Source organism: Merops nubicus, unplaced genomic scaffold, assembly GCF_000691845.1.
Source record: "Merops nubicus isolate BGI_N331 unplaced genomic scaffold, ASM69184v1 scaffold12415, whole genome shotgun sequence".
In the NCBI taxonomy this organism is placed as follows: domain Eukaryota; kingdom Metazoa; phylum Chordata; class Aves; order Coraciiformes; family Meropidae; genus Merops; species Merops nubicus.
Genome location: NW_008610363.1, coordinates 25,110 through 38,508, shown reverse-complemented (window position 1 = coordinate 38,508; position 13,399 = coordinate 25,110). Strand labels below are relative to the sequence as shown.

The 13,399-nt window shown below is 45.6% G+C and overlaps 1 protein-coding gene across 1 annotated transcript in view; it reads left to right on the top strand.

The window, feature by feature from the left end:
* LOC103773526 (voltage-dependent N-type calcium channel subunit alpha-1B-like) overlaps positions 1-13,399 on the top strand; it is a gene marked incomplete at its 3' end in the record, with an annotated part of 41,860 nt that overhangs the window by 3,360 nt on the left and 25,101 nt on the right. Inside the window, 3 exon segments of the mRNA XM_008940896.1 lie at positions 1-65; positions 3,566-3,693; positions 11,917-12,013. The exon segment at positions 1-65 is cut by the window's left edge and continues 92 nt beyond it. Coding sequence (XP_008939144.1) covers positions 1-65; positions 3,566-3,693; positions 11,917-12,013 — 290 coding nt within the window.

Here is a 13,399-nt window from a genome sequence, read left to right as displayed (position 1 = left end):
AAGAGTGTGGCAGCGACTTCGCCTACTTCTACTTCGTGTCCTTCATCTTCCTGTGCTCCTTCCTGGTAAGTCAGCCTCAATCTCTCCCAAAGTGGAGTTGCTGATGTGGTTGTCCACCCAAACCCTTCCCTCTCCACCTTTTTGCTTCCTCCTTGTCACTAATTAAGATTTATACATAACAAGCCAGCTTCATTAACCTCATTTATCATCCTGGTGATAAAATCCCTTCAATCCCCAAAGAGATGATTTCATCATTAGTTTAAAGGAAAGGGGATTATCTTTCTCCTCACAGAGGTGTCTAATATTTGGAATTAAGCATTAATTTGTTTTATCTTGATTTGTAACATGGTTCTTTGAAGAAGGGGGTTGGGGATGGCAGGGTGAGAGTGGCCAAAGTAATGCTGGGTCAAAGGGTCTTGCAGCTGGGAGCATCACAAGTATTTGATGCCTTGTGTTTTGTTTTGTTTGTCAGATAAATGCAATGATCATTTTCTTCTGTGATGGTGCCAGGAAAGCTTTAGACATGAAAGTATTGAGAGCTGCTGTACTTGATTTGTGCCTGTGGCCATCACACAGAGCTGGCTCTGAGCTTAAATAGGTGCCAGTGTCTTTCTGATCACTTGCCTGCATAAAAATCTCTCTGCTCTTGGGGCTCGGTTCACTTCCCTGCAACACTGAGGAATGGAAAAGCAGGGACAGGGACCCAATTACACTTCAAGCAGGGAGAGATGAAAGTCACAGCTCTGAAATGTACCAGAAAGCAAAGTGTCAAGTTTAAATTCGGTTCCATGGGTTGGCTTTAGGATGTTAGATTTGATGCTTTGTGCAGCTAATCCCTGCTATCATCAGAAACCTTTAACCAGGAAAAGAGGTGCATGTGGCAGTTTGATGCTGGATGTAGACAGACCAACTTCAGTGGCCTCTACTGAGATCCTTTGTCCAACTGCTGTTGTTCCTTTGATATCCTGTGGATTATTTTTTCTGCATATATTAAAACACATGGAACCCCAAAAGCTTATCCAAAGTTAATGCTCCATTTACTTATTCCTTTAGCACTCTATTTTTAAAGCCAAATTTTTTCCTCATACAAATCCCTAAGCCAACATTAGATATTCTTATTGTTCTTTTCAAGGGCATTATTGTTCCTAAAGCTCTTTCTTTAAAATAAACCCAAACACCGCCTCCCCAGACTCACTCTCCCTGCTGGTGTTCAGCCATCCCACTTGAAATGCAGTAGCAGAACTGGGAGCTGGAGCACATCTGTGCAAACCACAGCTTTGGGTGAGCTTTGTCCCCGAGGAAAACCTCAGGAAAACCACACCCAGAGCATGCTGGAGAGGGAGGAGAGCCCTGGCAGGGAGGGCAGGCTCCAGACACAGGCCAAGCAGCTGGGCTGCTGCAGGACAGGGCTGGAACTCAGCGCCTCAAACTCATTCAGCACTTCATTGCCATGAAACTTGTGGTTCCCCACAAGTGATTAAAGCATTATGGAGCCACAGCCTGGCCAGGAGGGAATATTTCTATGGTTTGTTTGGGGCTGTTACACCACAGAGTGAGGGGGGATTGTATATCATGCTTGCTTTTAAATGTTGGTTCTGGCTCTCTGCGGATGTCCAGCCTGATGTCATGTTCCTCCTGCAATTTACACTGTTGAAAAATATAAACTGAGGTTTAAAAATATGTATGGGAACTTTAGAAACAGCTGTACATGAGCAAGGGAAAGCTTCCCTGAGCTGGGAGCAATGGAAAAGGGGCTGGGGATGGAGGGAGGTGATTCTGCCCCTCTGCTCTGCTCTCATGAGGCTCCCCCCTGCAGTGCTGGGGCAGCTCTGGAGTCCCCAACACAAGACAGACAGGGACCTGTTGGACCAGGGCCAGAGGAGGTCACAAACATGACCCAAGGCTGGAACCCCTCTGCTGGGAGGCCAGGCTGAGAAAGTTGGGGTTGTTCAGCTTGGAGAAGACAAGGTTTCAGGGAGGCCTTCTGGCAGCCTTCCAACACTTCAAGGGGCTACAGGAAAGATAGAGACAGACTTCTTTTAGCAGGGACTGTTGCAAAAGGACAAGGAGGGGATGGTTCTAAACTCAAAGAGGGAGATTTAGACTAGATATAAGGAAGGAATGTTTTAAGCTGAGAGTGGTGAGACCCTGCCCCATCCCTGGAACCATTCCAGGTGAGGTTGGCCGGGGCTCTGAGCAACCTGCACTAACTGCAGATGTCCCTGCTCCCTGCAAGGGGGTTGGACTAGGTGACCTTGAAGGGTCCCTTCCCACCCAAACCATTCCATGATTCTATGCAGTGGTGTGCTCAGGGCAACCAGTGCTCAGCCTGAGGAGTGAACTTGTGCATGTTGCTGTACAGGCAGGAGCCTTGTTGGCAGCTGAGGCACTTGCAAGGCTGGTATCTGCTCAGCTCTGCCCTCCCTCTGCATCCCGGCCTGAAGAATACCCCTGGGTGGTGTAAGACCCACCCAGTGCCTTCATGTAGGACATGGATTTGTTGGAGGTTGGGTTCTGCTCCCTGCTTTCGGTTGGGGTGGGTTCTAAGAAATAGGTGGATCAAAGGTCTGGGAAGTCCCTGACTGGCATTTGGTGGTGAGATGGTGAAACGTTATGGGTTCTGCTTTTCTGTACTGGTGGATTGTGTGTCCAAAAAAGACCCAAGACCACCTCCTGCCTCCAGCTCAGACAAGAAAACTGCACATACACCCAACCCTACAGCCTGGTGTTCTTTTAACAGCCAGCAGACCAGCCGAGGCTGTCCATCTCCAGTTTAATTCTGCTCAGTCCCATGTGAGAGCTCACAGGCTGCTTTGCCATGGTCCTCCTGGCCCGGCGTGGTGCAGGGGAGCAGCACTCGTGGTGGCAGCTCAGCCTCTCTACAAAAGACACAACGAAGGTAGAAAGGAGCCTTGTGCCAGCCAGGAGCAGCCGTTCCCACCTGCCCTCCTGCTCTTCCATTCTGCTGGCTGTAGCTTGATCTTTTCCCATTGAAACCCTCGTGACTCTTCCATTGGTTTTAATAAGAGGAGAATCTTTACATGCCAGAAGCATTTGCCAGGCTCTATGTCAAACCATTAGGAACAGGAGTTTATTGTGTGTCCTGCTCCTCGTCTTTCTGGGGCTCTTCAAAGGTTTGAATTGTTCTGAGTCTAAAATAGGATATTCAGGCTGAAGAATGGTTTTTCTCTGAACTGTTCTTGTTCTGATGTGCCTTGATATGAAAGTGCTGGAAGACTTCATATCATCTGGTTGGTGAAGCATCTGCTGCAGCCCATGGACCGGGGCTAAATTTGTGGGATTTATTCTCTGGGGTGTGGGTGCTTCTTGTAGAAATCACACACCCTGCTAAGGTGATCAGACCTGCTCCTTTCTTTTCTTCTTTCCCTTTCTCAGCTTGCCCTTTCTTGGCTTTCTTTTTCCCTGCTCTGCTTCTTCTTTTCTTCTACTTTTTTCCCCCCTTCTTTTTCTTCTTCTGGTTGCTTTTTCTTCTTTTCCCCCTCCTTTTCCCCCTCCCTTCCCCGTTCCTTTCCCCTCTAACTGCACTATTTCTTCCCCTCTGCAGATGTTAAACCTGTTTGTGGCTGTGATTATGGACAACTTTGAATACCTGACAAGAGACTCCTCCATCCTTGGGCCCCATCACCTGGATGAGTTTGTTCGTGTCTGGGCTGAGTACGACCCGGCTGCTTGGTACGTAGGCACTTACACCTGGAGGAAAGGCTGCACCTTGGGTAGAAGTACCTGTGAGTACAACTCCCGAGGGAAAACGACTCCCAAACCTGAGTACCACTGCTGGTAAATGTTCCAATTCAATCCCCTCTGCACTGGAGATGAAAAGAGTGATGTCGTTACAAAGGCATTTCCTTCAAATAGACACCAGGTAGACATAAACCAACAATTGAAGGAAGCACAATGCACCTTCCTCCTCACACACAAGGAGCTAAAAATTACTAGGGTAAGACTAAAGGATGCTGGCTGAATGGCCAAGGAGAAAAAATGAAGCATTTCCAAAAGGGACTTTCTTTGCCTTCTACAACCCATTTTGGAGAGATAAAAATGCTAAATCTCAAACTACTGGCATGAAAAGAGTGATGTCGTTACAAAGGCATTTCCTTCAAATAGACACCAGGTAGACATAAACCAACAATTGAAGGAAGCACAATGCACCTTCCTCCTCACACACAAGGAGCTAAAAATTACTAGGGTAAGACTAAATGATGCTGGCTGAATGGCCAAGGAGAAAAAATGAAGCATTTCCAAAAGGGTCTTTCTTTGCCTTTGGTTTCTACAACCCATTTTTGAGATATAAAAATGCTAAATCTCTCACTACTGGCAGCACTTTAGGTAACCTGAGAGGCTGGGCCTCATTTATGCAACATATCTCTCCCAGTTGAGAACTACTTTGATGGTTTCACAGATGCTTTGCAGAGACCTGAGGCCACACACACACAAAATTCAGGTTTTCAAGGTGCTATTGCTCCCATAAAAGGAGATGATGAACTCCACTGCTTTGCATCAGTCAGGTGCTACAGGCTCAAACTTCATCATTGATAGGACAAGAGGAAATGGCTTTGAGTTGCACCAGAGAAGGTTTAGGTTGGATCTGAGGAAAAATTTCTTCCTCAAAAGGGTTGTCAAGCCCTGTCCCAGGCTGCCCAGGGCAGTGGAGGAGTTCTCGTCCCTTGAGGAGTTTCCAAGCTGTGGAGATGTGGTGTGAGGGACATGGGGCAGTGGGGACCTGGCAGTGCTGGGGGTACAGTTGGATTTGATGATCTTGAAGGTCTCTTCCAACCCAAACAATTCTCTGATTTGCTTTCCCCCACCCGTGAGGCAGCAGGGAGTGATGTGATGTTTCTCAGCTTAAGGGAGGTTTACTGGAAACGTGATTTTTAAACAAAATTTCTCATCAAATCCAATGTTTTGATCTTGGAAGCCTCCTAATGACATCGAATTGTAGAAGGGAATTTTGTTCTTCTAAATAATACTTCAGCTTTTGGATTTGCAGCTGAAATATAAGATGTGTGAAATAATAAGAAGACAATGAAATAAGCCTAACTTTGGAAACATTTCAGTCCTCGGTGAGCCCCTGATAAAAATTCCTGGTAGATGAGGCTGCTAAAGGAAGAAATGTTTTTCTCATCACAGCCTGATGGTAATATCTTTGGGTTTATGATTTTATATCTTTGTTTTTCTTATCCAAGGACTCTTACAAGGGGAGCTGCATAGCTGGGTGTAAGTACCACGGCAGTGGGGGAGTCTGAGCTGGGCAGACCCCACTGCTGGAACATTTTAAGCAACTTTTAAAAAAGGAGGAAACAGCTCTGAGCAGTGATCACTTCTAGAGCAAGACTGACTTTAATATTTTGCTTTTCTCCACTGCCTAGAGAAAGTTACTGCACAACAGTCCTGGTGACTGCCTCGTTTTAATCTCGAGATGCTCTAAGATAGTGGTCACAGTCATCTTCCTGATGTTCTTCAGCTTGGGAATTTGCCTGTTGGGACACTTTATTTAAAGCCCTACTAAATTTACATCCATTTTTCTCTCCATGAGTTACTCTGCCATGACTCTTTGCTGTATTTACAACGAATGTGCCTCCAGCTCCTCCAATCTTTCCACTCTTTTTTATTTCCCTTCAGTAGAGACAGATGCAGAAAGTGTTTGGTATAATCAGCATCTCATACTCCCTGCTAGGATGCAATTAAGCTGCTTTAAAATCTCAGTTAAATTGATTTAGGCTCACTTTATATGTGAACCCCTTCCACAATGACTGCATTTCTCAGAGCCCTGTGTGATTTTAACCAGCTCAAAGCCATCCATACTACGAGCCTGCATATATACTGCACACCTACTAGCAGCTTGTAATCTCCAAGCAGATTTTCATGACCACGTGCTCTGTAACACAGACAAGTCCTTTGTGGGTATTTGGCAGGCAGTAAATTGCTTTTTTTTTGCTTTTTTTTTTCTTTTTTCTTTCTTTTTCCCTTTTTCAACTCCAGTCTTATCTCTTACCACCAGAAAATCTCAATGAGACTGAAAACTTGGGAGTACCCGTTCTCTCATTAAAAAACAGTCTTGGCTCTGATTAAGTTATGGGAGGAGTAACACACCTGCAAGGGAAAAATATATAGTATCAATGTACTTTTTTACTGTTTATGTGTTCAGGAATTTTCTACCAATGAGAGGCACAAGCATTAAGTTCACAGAAAGATTTGCTCACTCTGTTAACTGAGCGCAGAGGTTATGGTTTGTGAGTCACTCAGGGGCCAAACCTTTTCCCTTCTAGAGCTGTTAATACAGAACATGTCATATATTAAGGTCCTAATTCTTCTTTTTTCCTCTGACCTTGTCCCCATTTTACACTGGTGTGAAGCTCTTGGTGTTGGCAGAGGGACCAGAGGCAGAAGGATGAATCAAAGCACAGCCGAGACGTGATGCTCGAGGCTTGATCCTCAAACGTGTGCATGTTCTGGATTTTCCATGTGTTAACAGTTCCACTGAAATCACTTATGTTTTCATAAGCAGGACTAACATTTCTGCAAATTAATCTGAAATCCATTCACAGTTTAAGGCCAGAATGGATATTTCGGTCGTTTGGGCTGAATGGCTGTGAAGCTCTGCACGTGGTATTCCACAATCACTACCCATGGGCTGAGCTCAATAACTTGGCTTTTAAGATATGGCTCCCAGTAGCACACCCAATTTTGACCTGAAGATATAGGACTTTAGAGGACTTTATTTATTTTAAAATCAAATTCATTGATTGAAAAAGTTGATCCAGTTTTTGTTTTCCATGTCAGCTATCAACCTCCTTTTAGCATTTCAGCTCCCAGTGCAGACATGTAGGGGACTGAGAAATAATCCTTATAGCATAATTTGCAAGGAAGAAGACTCCCAGGCAGTGTTATCTTATGCTTAGATGCAGGTGAGCTGGTTCCTGCTTCCATCTGTCACTAACTAATCAGCTTTCTCAAGGTATCTTGGTTGATTGTCCCAAGGAAATGGGTATTACAGTGTTTGTCCACTCTCCATAGCTTGAGACCTTCAATGAAATATGCTGCATGGGCAAAAAATCCAAGTGTTGTTACACTTTTGTTATATAGATAGTATTTTAAACACAGGTTTGATGTGTGTGTATTTACCCATTTCCAATATCATCTTTGGGTTTGTTACAAAATGCAACTTTCTGTAAACACTCTGGAAAAACAGATAAAAGGGAGTTTAAAAAGCAGCTGGCAGCTGTTGTTCTGGGTGTGTGTCCCAGTCAGAAGGGGTAAGTATGGGGAAATCGTTGGATTTGGGGGGGGGCAGAAGCCTTGAGGTCACAGAAAAAGAGAGAGAGAGAGAAATGGGGCACACAATGGCTTGGTCCAGGGCTGGGGGTTCATCAGGAAAAGGGTGAAAGCATTGAATTTATGGATGAGCTGAGAGAGAAAAGAAAATTGGATTTGTATGAGCTTTTATTTGTTCAAGATCTATAAAGTGAGCACTTTATTTCTCTTATACCTTCCTTCCCAGTGCCTGTCCCTTAGAAATACTGGAAATGTTGCTCTTGCTGTCTCATCCCTATTAGTTGGTCCCAAGGGCTACTGGCAGCATCTTCAATGGTCAGGAGGAGGTTCAGGTCCTTCCAAGGGAGGGTTTTTATCAGCTCCCTGAGATAAAAGAACGTTGGATGGGGCTCTGAGCAGCCAGGTCTAGTGGAAGGTCTCACTGCCTATGTCAGGGTGTTGGACTAGATGATTTTTAAGGTCTCTTCCAACCCAAACCATTCTCTGATTCTTTGATGTAAATAAATAAAATTCAAATAGATGTAAACTACTTGGGAAAGAATCCCTGCTTGTCATAATTTACTATAATTTCCTGCCATGACCTTCTGAAGTAATACATCTGTTAGTTTTCAAGCCTTCCACATGCTCTTAAAGAGCTCAGGGAACTGCTCATACATATTTTCTGATTTTACAAAACCCTTCTAAAATTTCAGTAAACTTCTTGACTCAGTTAAACCAATACACTTTTTATAACCATCGTTAGGCCTGCAGCCAAGACTTGTCCAGTTCTATTTGATCTGTTTCTGAATTAAGTTTTGAGCTGATTGTAATGGGTTTGAATAGACCTTAATTCTTCACATCCAAAAAAGCAGTCAAATTGAAGGAGATATTCCAGCCTCCTTTATACAACATACCAAAATAAGCATAATGGAGACAATTTATAACCATCGTTAGGCCTGCAGCCAAGACTTGTCCAGTTCTATTTGATCTGTTTCTGAATTAAGTTTTGAGCTGATTGTAATGGGTTTGAATAGACCTTAATTCTTCACATCCAAAAAAGCAGTCAAATTGAAGGAGGTATTCCAAAATATTCCAGCCTTCTTTATATAACGCACCAAAATAAGCATAGTGGAGACAAATCATCTTCTTTTTCTTGAGAGGTCATCTTGAAGTTCAGTGCAGCTCTTTTTGTACATGATTTGGTTACTTACAAAAGATTAAAAAAATCTAATCCTGCTGTTAAATTACCTGAAAATATCGTTGGGAGTTAATGGACTGACTATAAAGCTACCTTGAGTCATCTGATTTCACCTACGAGGAACAAAGGGTGGATTTTCTCAGTGCCAGTGGCCAAGGTGGCTCTCGAGAGGGCAGTTTCTGGACTTCCAGCAGGTTGCCTATAGCCCATGAAGCAGAGTACAGCCCTGCTGGGGTTACGTGGGTGGTGACAGTGGAAGGGTTCCCAAGCTCTGTTGGACCAGCTCGTTTGAATCCCAGTAACACCCCATTAAACAGCCTCTTTCTGTGCTGCAGGCTCTGGTTTTGTTGGGCTGCTGGAGTACCTGGGTGGTGGGCAGGGGCCATCTGTGGGCAGATGCTCAGGCACAGGGAAGTACAACATTTTTGCTCAAGGTCACCTTGAAGGCTGGAAATCCTTGCCCATGGCACTGGAGGTTTCCCAGAAGAAAATCCAAGGATAGAGATTTTGCTGGGCAGTTGGAAGTTCTCTCTCTCTCTCTCTCTGTTGAAGTGCCTTCTCCATTGCAAGCCCACTTGCTGTCAGACTAACCTTGCTTTCCAGTGTGTTTTGCCCTTCCAGCTTCTCCTGTTTGCCTGGGGAAAGGCTGATCCCTCTCAGGTTTTGCTGCCATAACATCTGATGTTTCCTTTCCAGTTGCCGGATTCATTATAAGGATATGTACAATTTGTTACGTGTAATTGCTCCACCCCTGGGCTTAGGAAAGAAGTGCCCTCATAGGGTGGCATACAAGGTTTGGAACTTCAGAGACTCCCTCCAGCATTTTCAGTTCTGGTTTTGTTTCTTTTTAACCCCTTCCCTAAGTGCAAATGCAAACAGCAAAGAAAAGAAACGGTGACATAACTAACCCCTTGCCTGACAAAAGGAATGATTGACTGACTGCCTCCCTTCCCCTCAATGCATCCCTTCCCTGTCTACTCCCACTCCCCAGCTGGCTGGAGACAGGCAGCTTTATGAGACAGCAAACCCCAAAGCTTCCATCCTGCCAGGTCGAGGTGGGAAGTGTTGGGGAAGAGCAGCACAGCATCGGAGCACTTTCTCTCTACGTACACACACAGGAGAGAAATGTCATCCCAAGGTTTCCAGGGAGTAGCAAGCCCGTTCTTTTTGGGCTTTATAGCATTGTCAATGCAGTTGAACAAACAGGGATTGAATCCTTCCCCTTCCTGAGCTGAAAAGATATTTAATTTGGGCACTGATTGCTTGGGAGCAGAGTGGGATAGTTACCAAGGCTAGGGAGAGATGGAGGGATGAGGTTTTTCACAGTGGAACAGCTAGAGATTGCCTTGGGAGAGAAATGATGTCTCTGAGATTTTAAGCTGTGCTGGGCATCAGTGACACCTCCTGTCTCATGGCACAGGACACGTGTACTGTGGTGAGGAGATGAGGAGAGATGTTGCCAAGGAATTAGCACAGGATGACACTGGGCATCAGTGGTGTCCAAGTCCCAGACAGGAATTTTCTTGTGGCCAGATCATGAAGAGCAGATGATACTCTCCATGAGAGGGAGAAGTGGAAGCAGGCAGCATGGAGCTCACTTGTCTCTCCCAGTCCAGCCCAGGTGTTTTCCCCACCTGACTGGGGATTTAGAGTTAACAAGCATTGCAGGGAAGACATGAGACCCTCAACCTCCAGCCAGGGAGCTGGGGCAAGCCATTGGCTGTTTAAAATTGGTGTCTCTCAGCAGCCTTTAAATTAGCTCTGGGCTGTAAAACTTGGGTGGTATTTTAGCTGCAGCAGTTACCAAGGACAGGAATAGATGGTTTTGGCTTGGTAAGTTCTCTCTTCCACCCCCTCCTGCTTCAATGCTTTCCCTAGGAACTGAGACCCATGTCAGGGCAGTGAGCTGGTGCCTGCTTCTGAGCCCGTCCTGCTTGAGAAAGGGGATTTTTATGGCTGCTAAGGTTTTGGTTTCCCTCCTAGCAGAGTGGAGATGTTCTGTTCTGTACAGTACAGGGGTTAAACGTTAATTAAAGACATGCTGCAATATACTTGGGTCACCTCAGATGACAGGCAGCACAGATTTGCACGATGTAACAAGCAATCAGCTCACTGGGAAAGCAAAATGAGGTTGTCGTAGTCATGCTCCCAGCTTCAGTAGTCAGAAAGAGGAGGAGAATACCTTCTGCTGTGTTTCTGCATCCCCTGATTTTCAGGGCAGGATTTCACCACTGAAGTGTGCCAAAGGTAGGTTCCAACAGGCTGTTCCAAGAGCCTTCTCCCAAACCTCTCCAATTCCCAGTTGCCTCTAACACCCAGGACAGCCAGCTGCCCTTGGTGGTGGAAACAACCAGCTGGTGTTGGCTTGATGAAAGAGGGGCCCCATCTAAAGTAAGGGAGAAACAGGTCCCCTTGTGACCACCTTTCTGCAGACAGAGTGCTGGGTTCTGGTTTAGTCAAACCTGAATTCAGACTGGAGGAGAAATTGTGGCTGGAGGAGAAATTCAGGCTGGCTGAGGCTTTGCAGAGGTGCACCCTTGGCTTGGAGTCAGAGCAGTTCCAGCCTGTGCCCTGAGCAAACACCCCAGAACCAGCTTCTTGTTTCTCTCGTAGCCCCCAGGCCAGCCCCCAAACCAACCCCTTTATTCAGGGAAGGAGAACTGAGTCTTTTCTCTCTGCCTGTCCCATAACTCTGCCTCCCAGCTCTCCCTGGCATGGTGAACACAGGCTCTGGATTGACTGCTCTGGGGGGGGTGAGAAGGGGGCAGCCTCCCTGCCCCCCCGCCGAGAGCCAGCCAAAGCCGAGCCCTCCCCACACCCCGCACCCGGGCAGAGGCATCAATCATTCCCTGGGCCCAGCCCAGCTCTGGCCACGGGACCCCCGCAGCCCCGAGGAGACGTTGGGAGCCGAAACGCAGCAACGGAAGCCGAGAAACCTTCCTCTTTACCCACCCCCTTGGTTTGGTTTGGTTTGGTTTGGTTTTCCTGAGAAATCTGATTAACCGGATCTCTGTTTTCTTGTCTGCTCTCCCTTCTCTCTCCTTTTCCTTTGCTCCATTGTGTTGCCTTTTTCCCCATTCTCTTCCTTATTTTTTTTCCCATTCCCCTCCTTATTTTTCCCCCATTCCCTTCCTTATTTTTTCCCCATTCCCTTCCTTCTTTTTTTTCCCCATTCCCTTCCTTATTTTTTTTCCCCATTCCATTCCTTTTTCCCCCATTCCCTTCCTTATTTTTTCCCATTCCCTTCCTTATTTTTTTCCCCATTCCCTTCCTTATTTTTTTCCCCATTCCCTTCCTTATTTTTTTTCCCCATTCCATTCCTTTTTCCCCCATTCCCTTCCTTATTTTTTCCCCCATCCCCTTCCTTATTCTTCCCCTCCCCTCTCCACCCGCTCTGGTTTCATTCCCACGTCCTCCTGCTTTTGCCTCCCTCCTTGGCCTCCAAGCGGGCGCATCAGTTACACAGACATGTATGAGATGCTGAGACACATGTCCCCACCTCTAGGCCTTGGAAAGAAATGCCCTGCTCGAGTTGCCTACAAGGTAGACCAACCCCCCTGAGAAACTCTTTGCCAAACCACCAGCTTTTTGTGCCGTGGCTGAAGCGGGTGCTGGTTTTCTGTGGCATTAGTGTTGTTCTCCTGGACTTTTCTGGTGCTTTCTCTGCTTTCCAAGCAGACTGGAATTGGAATCTTCTGCTTTTTTTTTTTATTTTTTCTTTCCCTTTTTTTGGTCTTTGAAACTATGGCACATCAGTTTGTTTTCCAAAGTACGTCTCTGCTATCTCTATCATTGTTTCTCTCTCTCCTTTCTCATTCTGCTTCCATTGAGGCTAATTTGGGGAGGGAGGGTTCTAATGAGCAAATTACCCCACCAATATGATCCCCATTTATCTTCCTGCAGCTCTTAGACTCTCTGCTCTCACTAGCCCTTCAGTAGTATGTTGTTTTTTTCCCCCTTTTAATTAGATTGGAGTAATTAGAGTAGGCAGTACTGTAGGAGTTAGCAAGCTATTAAACAGAGGCAACACCAGAAGGACTCCTTAAATACCCCCGTGAAAGAAATTATTTTAACAGAAAACATTTAAGACAGTAAGATGAGGAAATCACTCAAACTTACTGTTTATTCTGAAAAAAAACCCAACCTTTTCAACTAAACCACAGAAATGCACTAGATCCAAAAGGCTGCTCCCTGCTGCCTTTCAAATGCTGCCTGGATGAGTGCAGTGGAACCTCAGATGGGCCCAGAGCTGAAATCATGGAGCAGACCCAGAGCCTAAAGCCACGATGCTCTCCCAGCACTTCAACTGGTGCTGGGGAGTTTGCATTTGCAGGGGCAATTCCTTGGGAGCTGTTAACATTTTGAACCTGTCTGTTTTGGAGGGAGAGCTTTGTCATCAGCGTTGAGCATTCGTGTCATCGAGCACCCACCAAACTCAACAGGGGGTTTTTGCTGTTGATGTCTTTTCAGCCACCACCAAGCCTAACTACTGCACCCTCCCCATGCTTGGTGCAATGAATCCAGCTCACAACAGCCCCTCCAATAACACTTTTCTTTTTCATTGGGGTCCTAGGAAAGCAAGATTTTGCAAAGAGACTCGAGCTAAACCCAAACCTGGGCACTTAGCAGCAAGAAGAGGTTCACATACAGCTTCCTACAAGGTCCTTCCTCAGTGTGTTAGGATTTAAAATAAAATTAAACATAGCCTGAAAGATAACCAGTTAAATATCTTTTCTATATTCCCTCTGATTTTATTCTGGCCATTTTGGGAGCTGCTTTAACAAAGCATCTCTATTAAGAGCAGCTCATATTCACTATACCATAACTAAGCTTGAGAAACCCACCTGCATCAAAACTCCAGCTCCCAGGTCTCAGCTATTTCAGACAGAAGAGCAGACAGATAAAACATCTGCATAAAGGTACCAACGA